This window comes from Ailuropoda melanoleuca, chromosome 16 (genome assembly GCF_002007445.2).
Source record: "Ailuropoda melanoleuca isolate Jingjing chromosome 16, ASM200744v2, whole genome shotgun sequence".
Lineage (NCBI taxonomy): Eukaryota > Metazoa > Chordata > Mammalia > Carnivora > Ursidae > Ailuropoda > Ailuropoda melanoleuca.
In genome coordinates, this window is record NC_048233.1 from 12,298,865 (window position 1) to 12,321,466 (window position 22,602).

A 22,602-nucleotide genomic window follows, 5' to 3' on the forward strand; every position below is an offset into this window, starting at 1 on the left:
TTTTATTACTTCCCCTCCCCAGTTTTTAGGAAGGATACTGACAGAAATGCCTTCCTTTGCCATCATCAACTGGAAGCATATAATCTTTAATTTTTTAAAAGATTTTATTTATTTATTTATTTGAGAGAGAGTGAGAGCATGAGCAGGCGGAGGGGCAGAGGGAGAGGAAGAAGCAGACTTCCGCCGAGCAGGAAGCCAGTGAAGGGGTACGTCCGTCCCAGGACGCTGGGGACATGACCTGAGCCAAAGGCAGACGCTTCACCGACTGAACCGCTCAGGCACCCCTGTTTTTAAATTTTTTTTTTTTAAGATTTATTTATTTTAGAGAGAGAGTGAGGATTAAGGGACAGAGGTAGAGGGAGAGAATTTTAAGCAGACTGCCTGCTGAGCACCGAGCTGGAAATGAGGCTCAGTCACAGGACCCTGAGATCATGACCTGAGCTCAAATCAAGAGACAGATGGTTAACCAACTGAGCCACCCAGGTGCCCCTGGAAATTATTTTTAGTAAAGCTTTTACTAAAAATTATATTTAGTAAAGATCTTACTACTTTCTGTAGTATATGCAGCCAAATTCTCTGCCTGTGATGGTGTGTGATATCATAAAAGTGCATTTCCTTTAAACTGTTTTGTTGGCTAGTATTTTAGTAATGATTATACTTTGTTTTAGACTGGTATGTTTGTTGCAAGATGACAGCTGACTAGCAAGATTGAATTTAAGTATCAGTGGTAAATTTTTCACTTGATGCTAAAAATCCAATTGTACTATTACATAAGATGGCTTGAGTGGATGTAGAAAATACTTGGGAGTTTGAGTTGAAATCAGTTGTGATTTCAAACCTGGCAAGATCTTGGGTTACAGTAATTGAATTGTAGTGTGCCCTCTGGACTAGGGAGGGCACAGTTCTGCCCTCCCCTGCCCTGGTCAGACTGCACCCTGGGGATTGTATGCAGTTCCAAGAACCATACTTTAAGAAGCACTGACATATCACATTGTGTCCAGAGAAGAGTGAACAGGCTGTTGCAGATATGTGAAACAGTGCTTCCTCAAGTAATGAGTTGAAAGAGGTGGAAACATTTAACCCGGAGAAGAGAAGATTGGGTGGGCAGTTGGGAGAAGTAGTGCCAACAATAATAATAGAAGCCGAAATTAGTTGATTAATTAATTAAATTATAGAGAGTATGAGCAGAGGGTTAGGAGGGGCAGAAGGAGAGGGAGAGAGAGAATCCCAAGGAGGCTCCATGCCCAGCAGGGAGCCGGATGTGGGCCTGGGTTTTAGAACCCAGAGATCATGACCTGAGCCAAAATCAAGAGTTCGTTGCTCAATTGACTGGGAGCCACCCAGGTGCTCCTAGAAGCGGAAATTTATTGAGTGCCACTATAAGCCAGACACTAAAGACCATGCATGTGTTATCTTATTTAATCCTCAAAAACAATTATATGATGTAGGAAAAAAAATTACCCCATTTCAGAAATGGGAAGAATAAGGCTTAGTAAAGCTAAGAAATTGAATTGAGGTCACATGGCTAATAAGAGATAAGAGATAGAGCTAATAAGAGATAGAGCCAAGATTTGACTCTGCTTGTAAAGACTTAAACTCTTAAATACCATAGCATAGCATGTTTCTTATGATTGGTATTTTCAAGTTTTGAAGGATTTGCATGTGGAAGAGGGTTCCCAGAAATTAGAACCAGGACAGATAATTGGCAAGTGCCCAGTGTATGGAACTGCTTTCTCGATTGGAGAGCCATGAATTCCCTCATGTCTTAGCATGACTATTGGGTGGGTGTTTGACTATGTGATCTTCAAAGTCTCCTACCCTGAGATTTGGGCTGCCATCTGTTTTCCTCTTTGTCAGATACTCTTTTTTTCCCCTTAATTTAAAAATTTTAGAATTGTGATAAAATATACATAAAATTTACCATCTTAATTATTTTTAAATGTACAGTTTAGTATTGTTAAGTATATTGACATTGTTGTGCAACCAGCATCCAGGACTTTTTCCTCTTGCAAAGCTGAAACTCTAAAAGGTATCCCCCGCTTTTTGATACTTTGCCTTATGCCACTTTGCTTTTACGAAAGACCTCCATTAATTAGCACCTGTTTTCGCTAACCTAGAGAAATCCAAAGAGCATTTTCACTTTTATGAGAAAAGGCACAAAGTGAAAATAGCATTCAGCATTTGTTTGCAGCAAATCATTATAAAGACAGCGCTCACACCTCCCCCCTCGGCAGGAGAGGAGCCCCACCCCGAAGCCACACACTCAGCATCTCAGCCTCCAGCCGCCAGAGCCTTGAACTGTGTGAGCATCTGTGCTTTATCTCCATTTGTTTTGTGCATCTTTTAGCAAGATGTATCCTGAGATACCAGAAAAGCCTAGGAGAGGTTATTACTTGGGTCTGCGAAAGCTCAAAATATTTTCCATGTAAATTAATGGTAATTGCTTCTTCACTTTATGCTATTTTAGCTATTTAAGCTAGTTAGCTATTTAAGCTATTTTAGCTTACAAGGAGTTTGATAGGAACAATCTACTTTCAGATAGCGAGGGAAACCTGTACCCATTAAATAATAGCAACTCCCCATTAACCTCTACTCCTAGGCCCCGGAAACCACATTCTAATTTGTTTCTGCAAATTTGACTACTCTGGATAGATACCTCATATGAGAATCGTGCAGTATTTGTCCTTTTGTGATTGGCTTACTTTACTTAGTGTAATCTCTTGTAGGCATGTGTTAGAATTTCTTTACTTTTAAGGGCTGGATAATATTCCACTGGATGTATATACCACATTTTTAATCCCATCGGGTATATACTTTTAGTTAAAAAAAACTAAAAAGTTTTAGAATTAATATTAGTACAGCAGCCTATGGTTGTGTTTGCAAATTATTATAACTGAAATTATATGGGACAGTTAGGGAATGGTGTATCCTAATTAATACAATAACTTGTTTTGTAAAGTAGATCTGTAAATTGCAGGAGATTAGCTTGAACCTGAAATGACTTTATGGCATATCCTGGAAGTACTATTTTAAATTAAATTCTAATAATTGGTCTATTTATTTTCTTTAATTTGTGCCTTTAAGAATGAAATCCAGTATTTGTTGGATAAAATGAATAGCTTTGAAAGTGAAAATACATAGAAGTTTCTAGTTAATAGAATGCCATTTTGCTCAGTATCTTCTCTGGGTTTTTGGGGTTTTTTTTGTAAAATATATAGTGTTATAAAATATTTCTGTGTAGTGTTTACTTTTAATCAAATATTTATTCAGTTTCTATGTACCAAATACCAAGCTTTACACTAAAGATTTTACTTCCCATCTTTGTTTCCATGTAGTGTTTTATTGCTTCATTTTATGTCTTGAGTAAACAAGACATAATATATGAAGTGACATCATCAAGAGAACAATGACCAGAGGCAGAGATTAACATCAAGAATTCTTCTTTCTTCCTTTTTAATTAGCTGGGTTGTATTTTCTTTTTTATATTTCTTCTTAATAAAAGATTTAACAATGTAGTTTATATTAATATAGCTTACCATGTAATTTCCAAAACCAGAAATTTTTTTTGGTTTTTGCTTGGTTATAGCATGAACAGAAGGCTTATAGCATGAACAGAACAAATCATTCAGTCCTTGGCAGCGGGAGCCAAGGGGTGGCGTGGGAGGAGATGTGCTTAAGCTGTCCTGTAATTTTCACCCCTCAGCCACCCCGAATAAATGTAGTGTCTAAGTAAAAACAGGGTGCTTGTTGTGTAAGTCAGCTTTTAGACAGGTCCTTTACCTCTGCATTCCTGCTTGCTCCCTCCCCTCCTAGAATACTGGTCAGGATAGCATTTTTAAGGTAAACACTGTTTACTGAAACATAGGCTGACAGGGTATCAGAATCATAGGAAGCTCAGAAGTGAGTTTTTCGTAAGACGTCTCCAGGTGACGTTTAGTGTTCAGCTTTCCAAGTTGTTTCCATGGAGACAACTGGGAAGCCACAAATATCCGACTGTGAGGAGCAGTGTACAGAGAACAGTTATTCTAAAGTTTAGGCAAGTTCCAGGAAAGATTGAAGCATCACAGATCTGAGAAAATCAAAGTAAATATGCACATTAGGCATATGGCAGGTTGATATAAAAGCCATGTCTTTTTTCATTAGTGAGATTCACAGAAATTAAGAGAGGTTTTTCTTTTTTTTTGTTTTGTGTTGTTTTGCTTTGTTTTTTGTTTTTCCCCAGACTAAAAAGGTATTTCAGGGGCACCTGGGTGGCTCAGTTGGTTAAGTGTCTGCCTTCAGCTCAAGTCATGATGCTGGGATCCTGGGATCGAGCCCCACATCGGGCTCCCTGCTCTATGGGGAGCCTGCATCTCTCTCTTCCTCTGCTGCTTCCCTTGCTTGTGCTCTCTCTCAAATAAATAAATAAAATCTTTTAAAAAAATAATAAAAAAAATAAAAAGGTATTTGAAATTTACCACTTTCTCTGTTTTCTTTCTGGTTTTCTTTTCTTTTTCTTTTTTTTGAAAGATTTTATTTATGTATTTGACAGAGAGAGAGACAGCCAGTAAGAGAGGGAACACAAGCAGGGGGAGTGGGAGAGGAAGAAGCAGGCTCCAGTGGAGCAGGGAGCCCAATGTGGGGCTCAATCCCAGTACCCTGGGATCACGCCCTGAGCCTAAGGCAGACGCTTAACGACCGAGCCACCCAGGCACCCCTCTTTCCAGTTTTCTTAAGCTCATGAAAGCAGTAATTCTAGAACCCTGATTTTCATTTTCCTCCCATTCTCTTCCTTACAGATGGCCATCAAGACCTAGACTTGTAAACTTAATTGTTTTGTTTTCTGTGTGTTGTTTTAGGTGTTCAGAGTTGCCGTGTAGTTGGTAAGGGTTGCTCCTTCCTAGTTCACCCTGACCCTCTGTCTTTCTGTGTTTCAGGGAAGAAGAGCCCAGACCTCGGGGAGTATGACCCCCTCACACAGGCCGATAGTGATGAGAGCGAGGATGATCTTGTGCTCAATTTGCAGCAGAAGAATGGAGGGGTCAAAAACGGGAAGAGCTCTCTGGGAGAGGTGCCAGAGCCTGACTCAGATGCTGAGGCTGTGGGGGCTGCAAAGCCACATCTTTCGGAGGTCGCCACAGAGGGGTACCCCTCGGAACCCCTTGGGGGCCTGGAGCAGAAGGCAGCCTCTTCCATTGTGTCTTATGTGCGCACCTCTGTCTTTCTGCTAACTTTGGTCATCTCCATGATCCTAGTGCTTGTATGTGCTTTCCTGATCCCCTGTCCCCCCAGAGATCTGCACAGCACTTGGAGCCGCCAGCTGGGCCCCCAGGGAGGTGAGTTGTAGGATTTCTTGCCCTAATTCTGTAAAATTTCATGTTTACCTGTAGTTTTGTAAAACTTCCGATGACGCTGAAAATTCCCTTCAGGTCTTTACTACAAATAAACGTGTATCATGTAACACCTCTCTCCCCGTGTGTGGAGGTGGTTAGGAGGTTAAGATTGGAAATGAAACAAAAAGATAGATTGATATGGTCCAGAAACTCGGGAAGATCACTGCCCTGTTGTGTTTCTGTTGGCGTTGGTCTTAATTAGATGCAGAGGACAGAACATTGGTTTGCTGCGTCACCGCAGTGCAGCCAACACTGTATTAGCGAAGAGCAAAGCTGTAGGACAGGCTCTTTACAGAGAAAGTAAGGCTTGGGGCCTGGCCAGACCAGAGGCCAGGGCTTTTCGATCACCCCCAGGCATTTGTTGGTGATAGGAGCCTGACCTGGTTTGAATTTAAAATAATTTCAAGTAAAATCAACTTGCTATCTTGCAGTGTTTCCTTTCTTCCTCCTAGTGGTTGGGGTGGTGCCATCCAAGTAATTCTAGCTGTTGTGTCTTATTCTGGAGCAGGTTTCTTTGAAACAGCTTGCTCTGGGTCAAGAATGGGGATTACATCTCAGCGGTCAGTGCTGAGCAGTCTTGTGTTTTGTAAACTTCATTGGGGAGAAAGGGGGTCGGGGCACAGCACCCCAAAATATGTTGCTTTGGCATATTGTTTATTTTGAGTCGCAGGCACATGAGTGACAGCAGGCGCAAGAAGGCCACTCTGACCTTGACCTATAATTCTTCCCAGAAAGCAGGAGATGAAAATCCCATGTGCAAGATTCCCTCTCCATACCAGGAAGAAAAAAATATTCTCATCAGCGGAGATGGGGAGTTGAGGCCGAGGGGAATCTGTGCAAACAGACCTTGTTAAAATAACTCTTACCTTCGTGTAGTCTCCTGGTCCGTGTTGGTTCCCTTTCCAGGGCTGCCGCTCTTTGTTCAAGGAGTACAGAAGCCCTGAGACCTCACCACCTCTGCCGCAGGCCTTTATGTTCTGTCAGGGCTCCCATGGACATGGCAAATCTTATTAAATAGACTTGAATGCTTTCCTTTTGTTAATCTGTCTTCTTAATCAGTTATCTGGTTTTCTGTTTTGTTACTCAGTCCCAGCTAGAAATCCTAAGAGGGTAGAGGAGAAATTTTCCCTCCCCTACAATACTCCCAGACCCCTACATCATCTTGATCTAGAACTATTTTACCACTGACACGTCACTGATCCTAGTTGACTGAGCTTTGGATGACTTCTGTGTTCTCACTGTTACTGTCTCTCAAGGCAAAACTGAGTAGATGTGACTTACGGTATGCTCCCAGCACATAGGGGATCTCTCCCTTCCTTTTTTGATGGTTCTTCTCCTTTTTTTAAAAGATTTTATTTATTTGAGAGAGAGAGCGGAGATAGCAAGAGAGAGCATGAGCAGGGAGGAGAGGGAGAAGCAGGGTCCTGCTGAGCAGGGAGCCTGACGTGGGGCTCAACGTGGGGCTCAATCCCAGGACCCTGGGATCATGACCTGAGCCAAAGGCTGATGCTTAGCTGACTGAATTACCCAGGCACCCCCCCTTTTTTTGATGGTTCTAAGTGAGCTCTTATAATATTTGTATACGGTATAAAGACTAGGAACAAATTGTTGGTATACCCACCACCAAGTTAAAGAAGTGGGACATTTGGGTGCCTGGGTGGCTCAGTCAGTTAAGTGTCAGGCTCTTGATTTCAGTGCAGTCATGATCTCAAGGTCCTGGGATCAAGCCCCTTGTTGGGCTCCATGTTTGGTGGGGAGTCTGCTAGAGGATTCTCTCCCTTCCTCTCCCTCTGTCCCTGCCCCTACCACTCCTGCTCTCTTTCCCTCTCTCTCTCTCTCAAATAAGTAAATCTTAAAAAAAAAAAAAAAAAAGAAATAGGACATTATAAATACCTTTGAAACCCCCATGTGTCCCTCCTCACCAAAGCTATGTCTTCCTGCCAAAGAGTTCTACTGTCCTGAGTTTTGTGTCATTATTTCTTTACTTTTTGTTAAAGTTTTACCACATGGTAAAATAATTTTGCCTATTTTGAAATTTATATAAGTGTAATTAAGCAGTCTTCTGTGACTTGCTTTTTATTTAGCATGTTTATAAAAGCATTTTTTTGAGATTCATCAGTATTGATGCACTGTAACTAGAGTTTATTCATTGTTACCACTGTCTCATTTCCCATGGTATGAGTATCCCATGACTTATTGATCCATTTCACTGTTGACGAACATTTTGGTGGCTTCCGTTTTTTAAAAAATAAATAATGCTATTAGGAAGATTCTCGTGCATGCTTCGTGATGCAACATGTAAGAATTTCTCGCGGGCGCTGACTTATGACTGATAAGGCTAGGTCGTTGGGTGTGTGCGTGTTCAATCCTGGTAGTTTATGTTAAATTACTCTCCAGAGTGGTTATACCAACTTACACTTCCACCAGCCACGCGGTGAGTTCTCTCCGTATTTGGCAGGCATCCTCTGACTCTACACTGTCGAGGGGCAGGACAGCACTGTCTACCTTGTCACTGCCCGGGCTGGAAGTCCAGGCTCCCTGCTAGGCCTCTGCTGACACCACTCTGGCAGGGGTGAGGGGCTGCCTCATTAAGGGCAGGTGGGGTAGAACTGTAGGCTTCTCTTACATGTGGAGGACCCTAGGTGGGGAGGAAAGTCCTGGCTCCCCACCTGGCCTTCTCTGACATGACCCTGGTTGGGAGATGGAGGGTAGAAGTCTAGGCTCCCACTTAGGCTTTGTTGTAGGGCTGGGGGTGGGGCCACAGTTCTATCGGTGTGGCGTTTGGTTGGAGTAGAACAGTTACCATCTAAAACTTATTTCTGTCTTGTTATGCTGTTCCCCTCTTGCACCTATGGCTAGAGGAGCAAGCTTTTCTTGGGCCTTTTTTGTCTGTACCTGTTGGCATTTCTGGGCTGCCAGCTTCTGTAGCACCTTGTCTGGACATATGAGGCCAGAAGAAAACCCAGAGGAGCCATCACCTTGTCATTCTGTGGGCTTTGCAATCCCCAGCCAGCCTACCTCCTCTCCACCTTCTAGAGTCTTCTTACATTTGTTTTCTCTGTAATATGCAGGGAGTTTAGGTATTCTTAGAGGAATAGGCAGAATTGTGTCTAGCAACCAGGAGTCTGCCTGGTTTTTATAAAGGTGCTGGCAGTGCCATGTGTCAGTTCCCTTTCTAACATGCAGCAGAGAACTGGTTTGTGGTGACTTAACTCAGGACTTTTTTTGTTTTTTATGTGTTTATCAGGTGGGGACCTGTCTCCATTGGAATTGGCTGATGTGAATGGAGACGGCCTGCGTGATGTCCTTCTCTCCTTTGTAACTTCAAGGAACGGGAGTGCAATCGGTAAGAGACATGCACGTCTTTTAGAGGCTGCTACAGGAGAAGCTCACTGATTGGAGGGGCTGTGAGCTAAGAGAAAACATCAGGGTTGTCTCCTGAAGGGCACTGTGGAAAAGGGTCTGGAGTGAAGAGAAAGTCATCATGGGTCTGTCATACATGACAAACTTTATCAGAAAGCTCCTGCATGTAAGTAAAGCTCCTTTAAAGAAATCATGGAGAGCCGTAGCTGAGAGGAATATTTAGTAGTCACCCAGTCCTGTGAAGAAAGGGAGATCCAGAGAAGAAGTGACTTGTCCACACACTTGCAATGAACAGCAATGGTTCTTAAGGTTCTTGTGTTTTCTCCCAGCCAATTTTCCATTGCTTCTTAGATTACAGTAAATGTTGACACAATCCTACCTTCCCATCCCCAGTAGAAAACTTCTTGTTCGTGTTCTGAAATATTTTTACCCACATTACTGTGGCCGGGTGCTCTCTTTTTATTGCTTCTGTTTACTCTTCTCTCTCTCTCCTCTCCATCCTGCTGTCTGCTTTGGAAGGCTGACCAGCATGCATTATGTCAACAGGCTCCCTTGCCTGCCAATTTCCAGTTGGGTTTGGCCAATAGGGAGCATAGGCAAGAAATTGGAGGAGAGGAAGAGAGTGAGGAGAGGGTTTTTATTCCCTTGGCTCCCTCCCCACCAGGGTGACCTCAGGCAGGCTACATCCTTGATCATAGGTCACATCCTCTCTTAAGGTGGACTTTCTTTTTCTGGATTTCAGGAATCACTTCCTCTCCTGTCTCTTTGGGCCTGGAAGCGATTATAGTTCTGAGGGACTGTGCTATCCCGCATGGTTTGTCTACACCCTGACCATATCTTTGTAAATAATCTCTTTATTAAACCTTACCCAACTTACCCTGATTGAGTGTGCTGATACACATCAACTGAAGAAGAAAAAAAAAAAGGAGGTTGCATTTTCAACATAGGTACCTGGGGCTCGTGGTTTGTCCTGCAGCATCCATTAAAGTGGGTGAAGCCTGCAGTCTCTAAACTGACACAATAACTGTGGTTCGAGGCTGAGGATGCCCTAGTAGCCACTTTTTAATCATCCAGGCCCTGGGATAGTCCAGGTACGTTTTGGAGAATTGTAGGCTGCCTGCTTCTCTGGTGTTATTAGAAGTACCTTCCTGAGTCTTGTGTAATATGTAGAAGAGATTTAGGAATAGATCTGTTTACAGAGAGGACCTTCAGCCTCGAAGGTTGACTTTTGACTTTAATCGACTTTAATTACATTTTTTTTCTGCCTCTGACTCATTAACCTTCGAAGCAAAAATTTTTCCCATCCACTTTTAGATTCAGAGATTTTTAAAAAATCATTTGGTATGGACTCGTATGGCAAGGCTATGTGTTTGGACACAATACGGACCAGCCTGATTTGGTTACAGATTATAAAAATAATAGAGCTAATATATGGTACTTCCTGTAGACAAAGCACTAGTGTAAGTACATAACAAATGTTAGGAATGAATTTATCCCTCCATATAATTCTTAATTAGGGGTAGACTGATATTATTACCCCTATTTGCAGATGGGGAAACCGAGACATAGGGAGGTTAAGGAAGGGGCTCAAAGTTCCATACCTGGTAGATGGTAGAGCTGGGATCCAAACGGTGTAGCTGAGAGACTGTCTCTGGAGTTCATGTCCTTGGCCCTTAAGTTTTCCCAAGTATTCTTGGGAAACTGCTGAAGCTGTATCAGCCGATTCCATGGGATTCTAGACCAGGAAGACCTACTAATCATTGCTAAACTGTAATCTTCAGGTTTATTTTTAAAATATTTACTTTTGGTGCTTTCAGGAAGCACTTGCCAGCAACAATTAGAATTCAGGTATTTCTTTACTCCCTGCTCTGTACATGTTCCAGATCGGTCTCACTTTTCCGAGCACGCCCTTCCCTCTTGATTTCGTCGTTGTTGTTGTTCTCAACAATGACTTCCCATATTCTGGATTTTGCTCCTGTCTTTATTCAGCAAATGATTGCTTGGTTGCTGTATGTGCTAGGTGCTTTGCGAGGCACTGAGACTACAGAAATGAATGTGGTAGTCTTTATCCTTCAGGATATGACTATTTAGTGGGGGCTGAGGTGACAGACACGTAAGCAAGCGTGGCCTGGAAGAGGTCCACAGCATCTCGTCTGACACGAGGAATGTGTTAAGCAGATATGATAGGTACCCTGTTGTTCAGACTTGGTGCCAGGAATATGGAAGGCTGTGGAATACACGGGTGCGAGTTGCTGCCTCAGCACCATTTACTTGTGGTTTTCTGGCTTCCTGCTCCACCTGGACTGTTACCTTCTCTCCTTTCCTTTGTTGTGTCTCTTGTGTGCTTTTAGGTGTCTCAAAGCCAGCTGCTGTTCTCGTGTGCCTTTCGGGGATGAATGGCAGCACACTCTGGTCGAGTCCCCTCCCCGAGGAGGCCCGGGACATTATGTGTTTGGATCTGATGCCAGGAAGCATGGCTGAAACCATCTGCCTTGTGACAGGGACACATAAAATGTTCAGTGCATTCAATGCGACGTCAGGTAAAGATCATTCCACAAAAGTCTCTGTTCCAGTGAGCTGTTAATCTCGGATCAGAACAATCTCGTATGGAGGGGACCTTTCCACTCTCACAAGGTGGAAAGTCTGATTTTGCTACTTTGGAAGGTGGATTTAAGGTAAACAGAGAAAGAGTTTGAATAGGTTGAGTAATAGATCATGGTTAAACCTGTTTGGTGATAGGATGGGGCTAAACTGAGTTACCCAAACAGAAACTACCCTGAGGCTTTTGGTTTCTAAGTAGTCCTCCTACTCTGTTACAAAAGACAGCTGTGCTTTGTCTCTTCCTATTTGATATAGATGGGTCCATGTGTAAACTTGGCCATTAATCACTTAGAAAAAGGTCAGGGAAGAAACTGAGGTTTGTTGATGCATGTTGATTCGGCCTTTTAACTTCTTACTATATTTAGACATCCATGACATGAAGAATGAGAAAGAATCAAATATAACGAAGGCCCCATACAAAACCATGAGTGTACTGCTTGTTAATGCTTTGGACTTGACCGAAGCTGAATACATAGCAACCTTCCTAGTTTTAGAGGTTGGAATTTGGTAGCGGGGTAGTTCTGAGTAAAAAAAATTTAAATGTGAATTAACTGCAGAGCTGAAGCCATTTTGAAAACCTCCTATGATTTCCCTGCGCGTTTGAACATGTGGTAGGAGAGAGAGTTGGTCTGGTTCGCTGCCCCTGGATGGTTCCTTAATTTTGTAATAATCTCTAACAGATCCATTCCTCTGCCTCAGACAAGTGGACTCCTCTTTCTTGGAGAGACTTCAGCGCCTCCATTTTATCTAAAAAACCTAGGTGTGAAGTTATTACATGGGCTTATTAGTCAGACACTGGAGGATTTCAGCTCACACCCCCTGCTCCCTTCATCCCCAGTAAGATTAAAAGAAAAAGGGGTTGCTATCTATCGTTTGCCCACTGAGTTTCTCTTTTCTGACCCGGGAGCATTGCATCTGCCTTTTCCAGAGGCCAAAAGCCGTCATTGTGATCAGCCTATTTGTGCCCCCCCCAGGGAAAGCCATTTGGACTTTAAACCCAAATTACTTATCCAATGGTACCCTGGCTGCCCCAGGGGTGGTGTTGCCGGACTTGGATGAAGATGGCGTTAGAGATCTTGTCGTTCTGGCCATTGGGGAATTGCAGGTATGTTCTACGTGAAATGGTCTCTGTTTCTCAGAGGAAGTGCTTCAATTTCAGTCAGTTCCTAGTATTGTTATTATAAATGCTGCTTGAAACCTTTTTACAAGGGCTTGGGTTTAAGAAAATTCTCTCTGGGAGATTTAATGAATAAATTGCCATCATGAACTCATTTTCCCGGCAGTCTCATTATGTTCCCATTGATTGTGGCATGGTGAAGCTTCGGAGCCAGAGAGGTCTGTGTTTAAATTCCTGCTCCACTGTAGCTCTGTGGCCTTGGGCAAGCCATGGAATCTCTCCAGGATGTAACATGGGAACGTTCTATCTATGAACAGGGTTATTGTGAAAGTAGGAGCTAACATATTTGAAGTACCTATAGTAGTGCCTATTTTCACCATGTGGGTGTATTGTTAGTCATATTATCTATACTTAGCCTTTATATAAAACAATAAGACAGTTCATAAAATATATATGGGAAACATCCTATGTTGAATAAGTAATAACAACAGTAGCCTAAGAAAGAATAGTTGTAACATGGGCTATGACAATACAGACTTTGAGTCTAGTATACTTGTCCTTAGATCACGCTCCTTGATTATGCTTTGCTGGAGCTCCCGTGTGCTGGAACTCGTTATCCTGTGCACAGACCAAATAATAGGAGTTTTCCTTCCTAAATCACAGGAAAGAAAACATTAATGACCACCCTTATCTCCATTTTAAGTTTTTACTCCCAGCACTTTTCTTCGAGCTTGTTTCAAAGTTCCTTTAAGACTTTTTCTCAGACTTCTGTGTGTTTGCCAGGAAATGCTTGTGGATGAAAGAATTGAATAATTGGTAAATAATTTGTGGGAAAATGTGAATATAGATCATTTTGCTTCATTTGGTAGCTTATTTTAATTTTAAAAGACCTTGTGTTTGCTGTTGTGATTTTTGTAATGCATATACTGGAGTAGAGTGATAAAATCTGCAACTAAAATGACTTTGAATAGAATGAAATCTATCAGTAGTTTCTGGTTTCCTGCCGGGAGCACCGTAAACAAACGGAAAGTGCTTCTCCAGGCACAGGTTTTGGGCGCAGTGGTCGAGTACATCTGGTGATACTTTGTAAGATGAGAACAAAGAAGTAAGGTAAATTTCTGAAGGCTAGGTAGTTCAAAGGGTACTTTCTGTTAGTTTTCCTTCCACTAGCAAGTTGGTCTCAAAGTAGATTGAACCAAAAACTTGACAAATAGTTACATAATCTTTTTTTTATCCCAGTCATTGTGAATAAAGAGACCAAGGTCTAGGGAAAATTTCAGTAACTGCATCCACCGGGGAGTGATTATCTGAAGGTCCTAAACGTGGGAAGTATGGGGAGTTTCTTTTTAATGATTTAATGAAGTATGGTTAGCAGAGGCATAGCCAGAAATTGAACAATTTTCTATATCCTGAGCAAGTTTGAAAATCTTGGCCTTCATACCCTATTGGCTTCTTCTTAGCCAGTGGTGGTTGACAGGCTAGAGGTTCAGGCTTTTAGGGACCCTCCACAGTGAGGCAGCCTCTGTTGGAGGAATTCCCTACTCTGCTTTTTTTTTTTTTCTTCCTCTTAACCAAACAGCAAAAAAAGTGTCCTGTCCAGCTTGCCTCACAGAATTTACTTATTTACACATAGTGTAGAGGTATGAATAGTCTCCATTCTGTCTGAAAAGTGATAGTACTAAAAAAAATGTTAGAGAAGCAATGGGTTTAGAGCAGTAGCCTCACCTTTATACTGCCCTGTTTTGACCTCTAATGCCAGCCACAAAGAACCTGGGGAGCCTAAGCTGTGGTTTACTCTGAGCTCTAGATGGAAGGCTCTCTCTTCTTAAGTAATGGAACATATTAGATCTATGATTTAGACTGATTGCATTCTTAGATCTGGGTTTAGAGTGAGGTGGGCTTGAGACAGAGGAACTGATGGTTTGGGGTTAGAGCAACTGATTTGGTCTAGAACATTAGTGGGAAGGGACCTCAAAAGCCATGTGGTTGACCCCCTCACACCATGTTATAATCTCTATGCAGTATTCCAGATGCATTGGCACCCATACTCTCCTTGAGTCCTCAGGCTAATGGGAATATCACTGATTAGTAAGACAGTTCATTTCACTTTTGGTCCAGTCTAGAGAACTCTGTGATATTGGTGAATTTGCTTTCTCATAGCTTCTACTGACTGTTTCGGCTTTGGCTACTTTGAACGAGTCTAATCCTCTTTCTGCGTAGAAGCCCATTAGCCTTAGTCTCATTCCACTAAGCCTGCTACTTGCAAGGCTAAGTACCCCCAATTTCTTATACTGTCCCCCATGCAACATGAAGCCTAGATCCCTCTCTTTCTCGCTCTTTCTCTTTGCACTCCATTTTATCCATGTTTCTTTTAAAATGTTGTACCTGTATCTGAAAATGGTACCCTAACCAGTTACCTCAACGTAAGGAAATTGTTACTTCTTTTGATATAGGCTTTATATTTCTATTAATGCAGCTGAAGATTGTGATAGTCTTTCTAAGATTTAGTTTTTGTTTATAATCAGAGCACCCACACAGTTTAATTAATCAATTAATTAATGGCCCCATTTCTTCTTTCAGATTTTGACTCATCTTCCAAGCCTAAGACTTCTTTGAATTTTGAGTTTGTCATACAGCGTATTAGCTATCCCTTTCAGCTTTGTGATAAGCTTGAGATAAGCTATTCATTCAAGTCTTTGATGAGAATGATCAGTAGGAATGGGACAATAGTAGAGTGTTGTGACATACCACAAAAATCTCCCTCTGGATTGGCATTGACTCACTCTGGGTACACTGAAAACCGTATCTTTTTATCTTGTCCAAAAGAATTCGTGATGCTAAACTTTGTCAAATCTTTACTGAAGTCAGGATGTCACTACAATTCTCATATTTCCCAACTAGTGACTCTACTCTAAATAAAACCCTCTAGAGCAGGGGTTGGCAAACTGTGACCTGTAGGCCAAATTTGGCCCACTGCTTGTTTTTGTAAATAAAGTTTCATTGGAGCACAGTCATGCCTATTCTTTTATAATTATCCACGGTTGCTTTCATGCTATGGTGGTCAACTAGTTGCTTCAGAAATCATCGGGCTTGCAAAACCAACAGTATTTACCATTTGGCTCTTCACAGGACAGGTTTGCTGATCTCTGCTTGAGAGTAAGATTGATAGCAGCCAGGCAGGCTAACCATGTAATGTTATGATGCGAGAGGCTGCCTGTATTGATTTTAGCTGGGACCAAATATTACTGGATTTCTGAGTAGGAGAGTAGAGACCCGGGAGTCAGCTGTCCTGTAGTTAGCTCTGGGCTAGAATTCTGTGCCTCAGAAGACTGTTCATCAAGCAACAACCGAGCTTCAGAAAAACTGCCTGGGCTACCACAAAGATGGTTTTTGCACATATCTACCAAGGGAATGGGAATGTTGGCTTCATTTTCTTGCTTCCGGGGGGAGAAAGTGAAGCAGGTTTGGCTTTGTGCTTTCCGACTTTGGGAAGGGTTTCTGAACCCTTAGCTAATGAGAAAGTAGCAACTTCTGGAGAAACTGGTTGGTTAGGAAACGACACGGCATCTACTGACTCCATTTTTTCCCTTCTTCAGCCAGATCTGTGCTTTCTGCTGGTGTCCGGCCGGACGGGGAGTCCAATGGGCCGGCCCGTGAAGTATAGCATCGTGGGAGTGGGGAATCTGATTGGCCCTCAGGTTTATGTCACCACAAATGGGGCTGTCTACATCCTGTTTGGCTTTGGTAAGAAGCAAAGCTAGTCTTGCTGCTGTTCCCCATCTGTGTGTGTGGTAGGCCTCCGTTTTGAGACAGAGCGAAAGCTCGGGAATTGCTGACACCAGCCCTTTCACCACCTCCTGTCCCCGGGGCCTCTCGCTCTCCCCCCACCATTGCCGGTTATTAACTCTGCTTTCCCCGGCTGCCTTCTCCAAAGAGAAGTCTCTTGGTCCAGCGTCTGCTCCATCCCTTCCCCACTCCGTGTTGGACCAGTCTGGGTGGGCCCTGTGAGACCCATCTGATCAGGCTCTGTGTCTCTCGCTCAGATCCTCACCCTGGGAGAGTTCTAGTAAATTCAGCTTCTCAGTGTTGGTTCTTCCTGTGGTGCTAGGAAATATCCAAGCTGTCGCCCTGCGGGACATTTTTGTTCAGGCCCAAAATCGAGACAGCTTACCACCTTCTCTGCAGATAGAAGAGCCAGAATGGGAGAAGCGAAGATCCATCAACCTGTCCGAGCTCATTGACATTTACAGGTAGGGCAGATGTCTGACCTTGACACAGTTGAGTCTCCTGAGATCTCACGAGCCGTGGAGTCTCCACATTTGCTCGGGCCGGTGAATAAAGGGGCCGAGGTTTGGGGGGAGACAGTGCCAGCCTTAATATACCATCTTCCGATCTGGTGAGGTAGAGACGTTCTTTTCTTGGTAACATAACATGCTGAAAGCTGTGTTGGTGATCATGATTTGTGGTCACTCTGCACATAGACTGCAAAGAAGGCTATTTGTTGAGTGTTCGGAGTCAGAGCAGGGCAGGCTGAGATGGGGAGACCTTCAGGCAGGGAGAGAGATTTATGTAAAAAACCTGCTTGTAAAAGTGGGCTGAAGTATCTGCCCTACTCTTTTTCTGTGTTTTTCTCTTAGTTGAAGAATCATTTTGGCAGGAGCAAGGCTAGTAGCCATGAACTCTTATCTTTTATTCTTGTTTATTTCTTAATCAAAAACATGTCACCTGTCCATGCAGTGGATTTCACCCATTTAACCTCAGGCCTGGGTGGTCTTCATTCTCTTCTATCAGAAGTGTCAGATCATTTTCTAGCATTTTCTCAGGTGGTATCGCATTGTTCCAGTCAATTGGGCAGGTGTTAAATCGAATGGTCCCAGTTGTCCAGAAAAAGAAATAATTCGATGCAGTGTAGACCACATGTTGCTGTCCAAGCTTGGGGACAGTCTCAGGTCTCCCTCCGCTTCCCTGCCATTATCCTTAGCTCTGTTATCATGCCCAGAGTATCCGAAGTGAGAGATCTGGCTCCGCAGCCCTTCTCCTGGGAGTTCCTTTTGAACTTGCATGAATTTTCCAGGGATTCTTGCTTTCTAAAATGAGACTTGACTGGAATGACAGAGTGCCCCCCTTGAATCAGATAATGGTGGGAGGTGAATACAGGAGTATATAGAAACATGTACCCCGAGAGAAAGAGCCCCAGCTTGTGGGTCCGGAATCTCATCCAAGCGGGAGACTGACTGTTGGGTCCTGTTTAATTCAGCGATGGTGTTGAGCTACTGCAGATGGTGGAGGCACCTGACTCCAACTGCAGCAACCTCCTGATTATGACCAGACAAGGCCTCGTCCTGCTTCGGGGGCAAAATCTTACCCCTTCCTGGACACTGAGCCTGCAAGGCCTGCACAGGTTTGCCGTGGGCTCCTCCTAAGGGTTGCTGTTTTGATCTGCTTTCCCACGTTTAAAAATTGCCCAGAGCAATTGCTTGACGTTGGGGGTGGTGCAGGAGAAGAGGGAGAAAGAAGTCCTGGTTTTCCTCTTCTGCGGCTTCACTACTGATGGCTTTGTTCTCCTTTGCAGCCAGCCTACGCCCGGGTATTTTACTGATGATCAGACCTTAGACTTCCTTCTCCAGATACAGGATGGAGTTGGGATGAAAAAGGTAAAACTCTGGGACTGAAATCAATGAAAGAATCTATAAAGTGCATTTCTTGTGTCCAGCCATACGCTAGGCACTGTGAGAAGTAAGGACCTAAGATGTGGTCCCTTCCTTCAGAGAACTCAAAGCCTAGCTGTTGGATAAAATGAAGACTCACACTTTAGTGCTAAAATCTATAGCATTGGAAGCTTTCCCAGCTAACCTCCTTCCTGTACGTGAATTCCCTCTTCTGAATTCTTAACTTACAGTTAGGCAGCAAGAACCTTCTGAAGTCTCTTGGTGGGGAAAGACAGGCGTAAATAAACTTCTTACTTCAGTACATAGCTTCCTAAGATTTCAGAGAAGGCAGGGTATCTGGGGTCGCTGGGTTGTTATGGAGGACTTAGTAAGGGAGGGAAAGATGATGAGCCGAACCTTGAAAGTTGAATTATACTTATATGAGCAGGGGGATGGGAAGGCCTGTTGGGTCAGGAACACCAACACCAGAGGTCATGCATGTTCCAGGGACACTGAATAGGTCCTTCTGATTTTACGTGAGGTTGCATATTGTGAAGACATAATGATTGGATAGATAGTTTTCATTTTTTTTTTTTTTTTTTTTTTTTTTTTGAAGATTTATTTGAGAGAGAGCGAGCGAGAGCATGCACGTCCACACCGAGCATGGGGAGGGGCAGACAGAGAGCGGGAGGGAGAATCTCAAGCAGAGTCTGTACCCAGCGAGGAGCCGATGCGGGGCTCGATCTCACCACCCTGAGATCACGACCGGAGCCGAAATCAAGAGCTGGATGCTTAACTGACTGAGCCACCCAGGCGCCCCCAGTTTTCATTATTACAAGGAGAATTAGAGTTTTTAAGATTTCTTTTTCATAATTAACCTAGCTCTTTGGTTTATCTTCACTGTAAAATATGTATTTATATATTGCACACTGTTCCCTGGGACCGAGCCTAACACTTAATCATCGCCTCTAATGTCTGCCACGTTCCGTGCAGATGCACCGATAATGTCTTTGGAGACACAGCAACGATGAAGACAAGCCCCCGGTCTCGTGTCGTTCGTAGTCACTGGGGTGCCTGTAGGCTCACAGCTCTGCCACGTGTGCTGGGTGCTGTAATGGAGGTCCGCACAATGCCACGGGGGTGTGGGGAGCAGACAGTGAAGGGAGTCAAGAGTTGCTTCGTGCTGGTTGTGGGCTAGATGTTCACATCATGAAAGCAGAGAAGTGGTTTGCTGGATCGATATATAAGGAGAGGCCGAGGGGCATTTCCACCAGAGAGATCCGAGTGAGCTCAGCTGATGGAAGGCCCTGAAAAGCAGGGCTGCAGCATTTAGGTGACGATTGGGAGGTGATAGGGTTATTTGGTCCTGAGCGGAGGACAGATCTGATGATAAAGGCATCACTTCAGGGAGAGTCTTCCGGCAGTGCTGTGTAGGAAAGATGCAATGTCCGATTGTGTTTCAAAAGAATTTCAGGTAGAGATTGCCATTGTCATTGGCATTCCCAGCAGGTTTAAGGGAGAGGGCGTACATAGCTTGATTAAGAGCTGAGATGCTGCGGGTCTGGACCTGGAATTTAATCCTGGCTCCACTACTTATCGGTGGCCTTGGGCAAACTACATACTCTCACGTAACTATAAAGCGGGGTGATAGCATCACCTGTCTTCCTAGGGTTATCATGACAGTTAAATAATGTGTGTTTGACTGGATACAGTTTTTTAGTGTGGTGTCTCAAGACTTTTCTCCCAAACCACAGAAGGGCATCTTGAACTGCTGGCTGGGGGCAGTCTGTCCCTCCAGGTGGCGCCAGGACCTTTTGCGTGGCAGAGTCTGAGCAGGCCACAGAAGGGCAGACCGGGAGGCTGGAAGAGTAGGGAAGTGGTTGCTGACAGGCGTGCAGTCCTTCCCCTTAGCAAAGACCAGAGACTGAGGGAAGGGGCCATAAAGACGGGCTGGAGGTGGGTGGGGAGTTTCTTGTGGATTTGGGCCAAGGAGAGGCTCTAAAACTGTGAGATACGAGGTAATTGGGGTGAAAAGGAGATAGAAGTGTGACCAGGAATTACGAGCTTGGTCCCTTCATTATCCTGTGAAGAGATGCAGCTGAGGAATGTATTTTCTCTTGGTTCATTTGTTTGCCTGTCTCGATGTGCTCTTTTGAATTTGAGGCCAGCCTGGGGGTGAGGGACTACGCGTGACACCCAGGAGTCGAACCCATAGAGCTTGTAGCATGGCGCCTAGGACAGGTGTCCACTCAGTCACTGTCCCCTCCGTGGGCGCTGCGGGTGTGGGAGGGAAGGAGGTGCTGCTGTGGGCGTCTGGTTGCAGCGCCTCCCCTCCAAAGGGCTGCACTCTCTGCGCCAGGACTGCCACAGACACCGAACAGTCCTGAGTTCCAGCCCATCCCCGAGCCGCCATTCTATCCTCTGTAGAACAAGAGGTGGATCGAATGATTTATCACGTCCCCTTCCCACCTGAGAATTCAGCAGACCTTTAAACTCTACAAAATGGGGACCAGGGCTGCAGAAAACCAGGTCTGGTCCCTCATCGCTGTTTAATGCTCTCTGAACGCCCAGTTTGTTCACATGTAATAAGCTCAACCTGTTAATATTTGTGGGTTTTCATTCTTTTGTGTGTTTTCTTGGCCTGCTGCCTTATTTTTAAGAGAGGGGGTGGGGGGAGGGGCAGAAGGAGAGGGAGAGAGAGAAGCTTGAGCAGGCTCCGTGCCCGGTGCAGAGCCCGACGTGGGGCTCCATCTCGCAACCCTGAGATCACGACCTGAGCCGAAATCAAGAGTCGGTTGCCGCGCTGACCGAGCCACCCAGGCGCCCCAGCCTGCCACCTTTCTGAAGGTGGGCTGTACTCACTGTCTCCTCTTTTGCAGATGATGGTGGTGGATGGAGACTCAGGCTCCATTTCCTGGAGTTACAGTGCTCCCTGTCACATGAAAGAGACGCCAGCCACCTCGGCAGTTACTTCAGACCAGAAGTCTGTCTTCCTCTTCTGGGCTGAAGGGATGTCAGGAGTGTCTTCCAGTTCTGTGAGTGAGCCTGGCGGGCATGGGGCCGGGGGTCCTTTTGTCCCTTGGGGAGATGACAGCTGCTCTGCGGGGCTGACTGGGCCTGGAGCGGTTAGTGGGGCAGCCACGCTTCCCAGGGGGTGGGGGTCAAACACGGCAGCACCCGAGTGGGCAGAGCTGGAACCTGCTTCCTCCTGAGCTCTGCTCGCCCTGGCCTTGCCTTTCAGCCGAGCGCTCTGAACACTGCCCGCAGCCCCTGGCCACCGGCTGCTGACGGCGGGAGGCTAGATAGAGGATAAGTCCTCTCAAGACACTAGGTCCAGATTTCCAGATGCTTCCCATGTGCTACAGTCAAAGAGAAGGCACTGTGACTGGTCTGGAATGGGCAGAGGAGCTTTCATGGCGGGCGAGGCTGGGCTTCGAGGCGAATAAACTGAGTCTGCAGAAACGGTGTGGGGCAGGGATGGCCAGGCAGTTGGAGAGCACATGGACGAGGCGGAGGTTGAGGTTCACCTGGGGGGGCTATAGGAGAGAAGGTCTGATGCCAGAAGGCAGGTTTTCGAAAGTCTTAAATGCTATCCTGCAGTATTGTAATGGGGTTGGTGAGGCTGCCACCTCTTCTAGGTGCTTGGGAGTTTTTGATAAGATCCATCCTGAGTTGGTTCAATGAAACATACCTTTTTTTTTTTAAGATTTTATATATTTATTTATTTGAGATAGAGAGAGAGAGAGAGAGAGAGAGCCTGCGAGCACAAGAAGGGGGAGGGGCAGAAGGAGAGGGAGAAGCAGACTCCCCACTAAGCAGGGAGCCTGATGTGGGACTCAATCCCAGGACTCTGGGATCATGACCTGAGCTGAAGGCAGACCCTTAACTGACTGAGCCACCTAGGCACCCCTAAGAAGATTTTTGTGATTTTAGCTAAATACTTGCAATTGGCTTTAATATCCGGTGAGAGGAGATGTCTTTTCATATGTACATTTTGCTTCCACGAAGCCCCACCTACTGCAAGAGATGACCCAGTGTTCTAATACTGCCACAGGCAGAAGGCTGGGGTCCCCCCCCCGGGGCATGCATATTTCCATTCTTTTTTTTCTCATAAGGGAGAATGCAATTTCTAGCTCTACTGGTTTGAAGAAGTTAGTGATGAGTCTGTTTTGAGCTCTCTGAAGTGTTTCTTGTATATGGGAGTTTCTCTCAAACACATGCTTGTAGTTGGGGGTCAGGTCATAGCATCTGAGAGGAATGAGAAATCACTGCGTTCTCCTCTGTCCCTTTCACTGGAGGGCCATCACATGTGGGAATGTAGAGTTACCTACATTCTTCCCTTTTGCTTCTCATTGGCAGGATGTCATCCCAGGAACTGGGCCACCCAGCCTTCACCACCTTTACCTCCTGCATCCAGCATTCCCCTCTCTTCTTCTGGATCTGGCCAATGCCACGGGCACAGTGACAGCTTCAGAGGGTGAGTCCCAGTGACAGTGGGGGC

At 44.7% G+C, this 22,602-nt stretch overlaps 1 protein-coding gene across 1 annotated transcript in view; it reads left to right on the plus strand.

Moving 5' to 3' along the window:
- The window catches only part of FAM234B (family with sequence similarity 234 member B), a 33,767-nt gene that overhangs the window by 6,094 nt on the left and 5,071 nt on the right, over positions 1 to 22,602 (plus strand). Inside the window, exons 2-11 of the mRNA XM_019798303.2 lie at positions 4,917 to 5,315; positions 8,620 to 8,718; positions 11,087 to 11,275; positions 12,311 to 12,441; positions 16,050 to 16,197; positions 16,562 to 16,703; positions 17,711 to 17,854; positions 18,026 to 18,107; positions 20,981 to 21,136; positions 22,461 to 22,578. Coding sequence (XP_019653862.1) covers positions 4,917 to 5,315; positions 8,620 to 8,718; positions 11,087 to 11,275; positions 12,311 to 12,441; positions 16,050 to 16,197; positions 16,562 to 16,703; positions 17,711 to 17,854; positions 18,026 to 18,107; positions 20,981 to 21,136; positions 22,461 to 22,578 — 1,608 coding nt within the window. The remainder of the gene's footprint in view (positions 1 to 4,916; positions 5,316 to 8,619; positions 8,719 to 11,086; positions 11,276 to 12,310; positions 12,442 to 16,049; positions 16,198 to 16,561; positions 16,704 to 17,710; positions 17,855 to 18,025; positions 18,108 to 20,980; positions 21,137 to 22,460; positions 22,579 to 22,602) is intronic.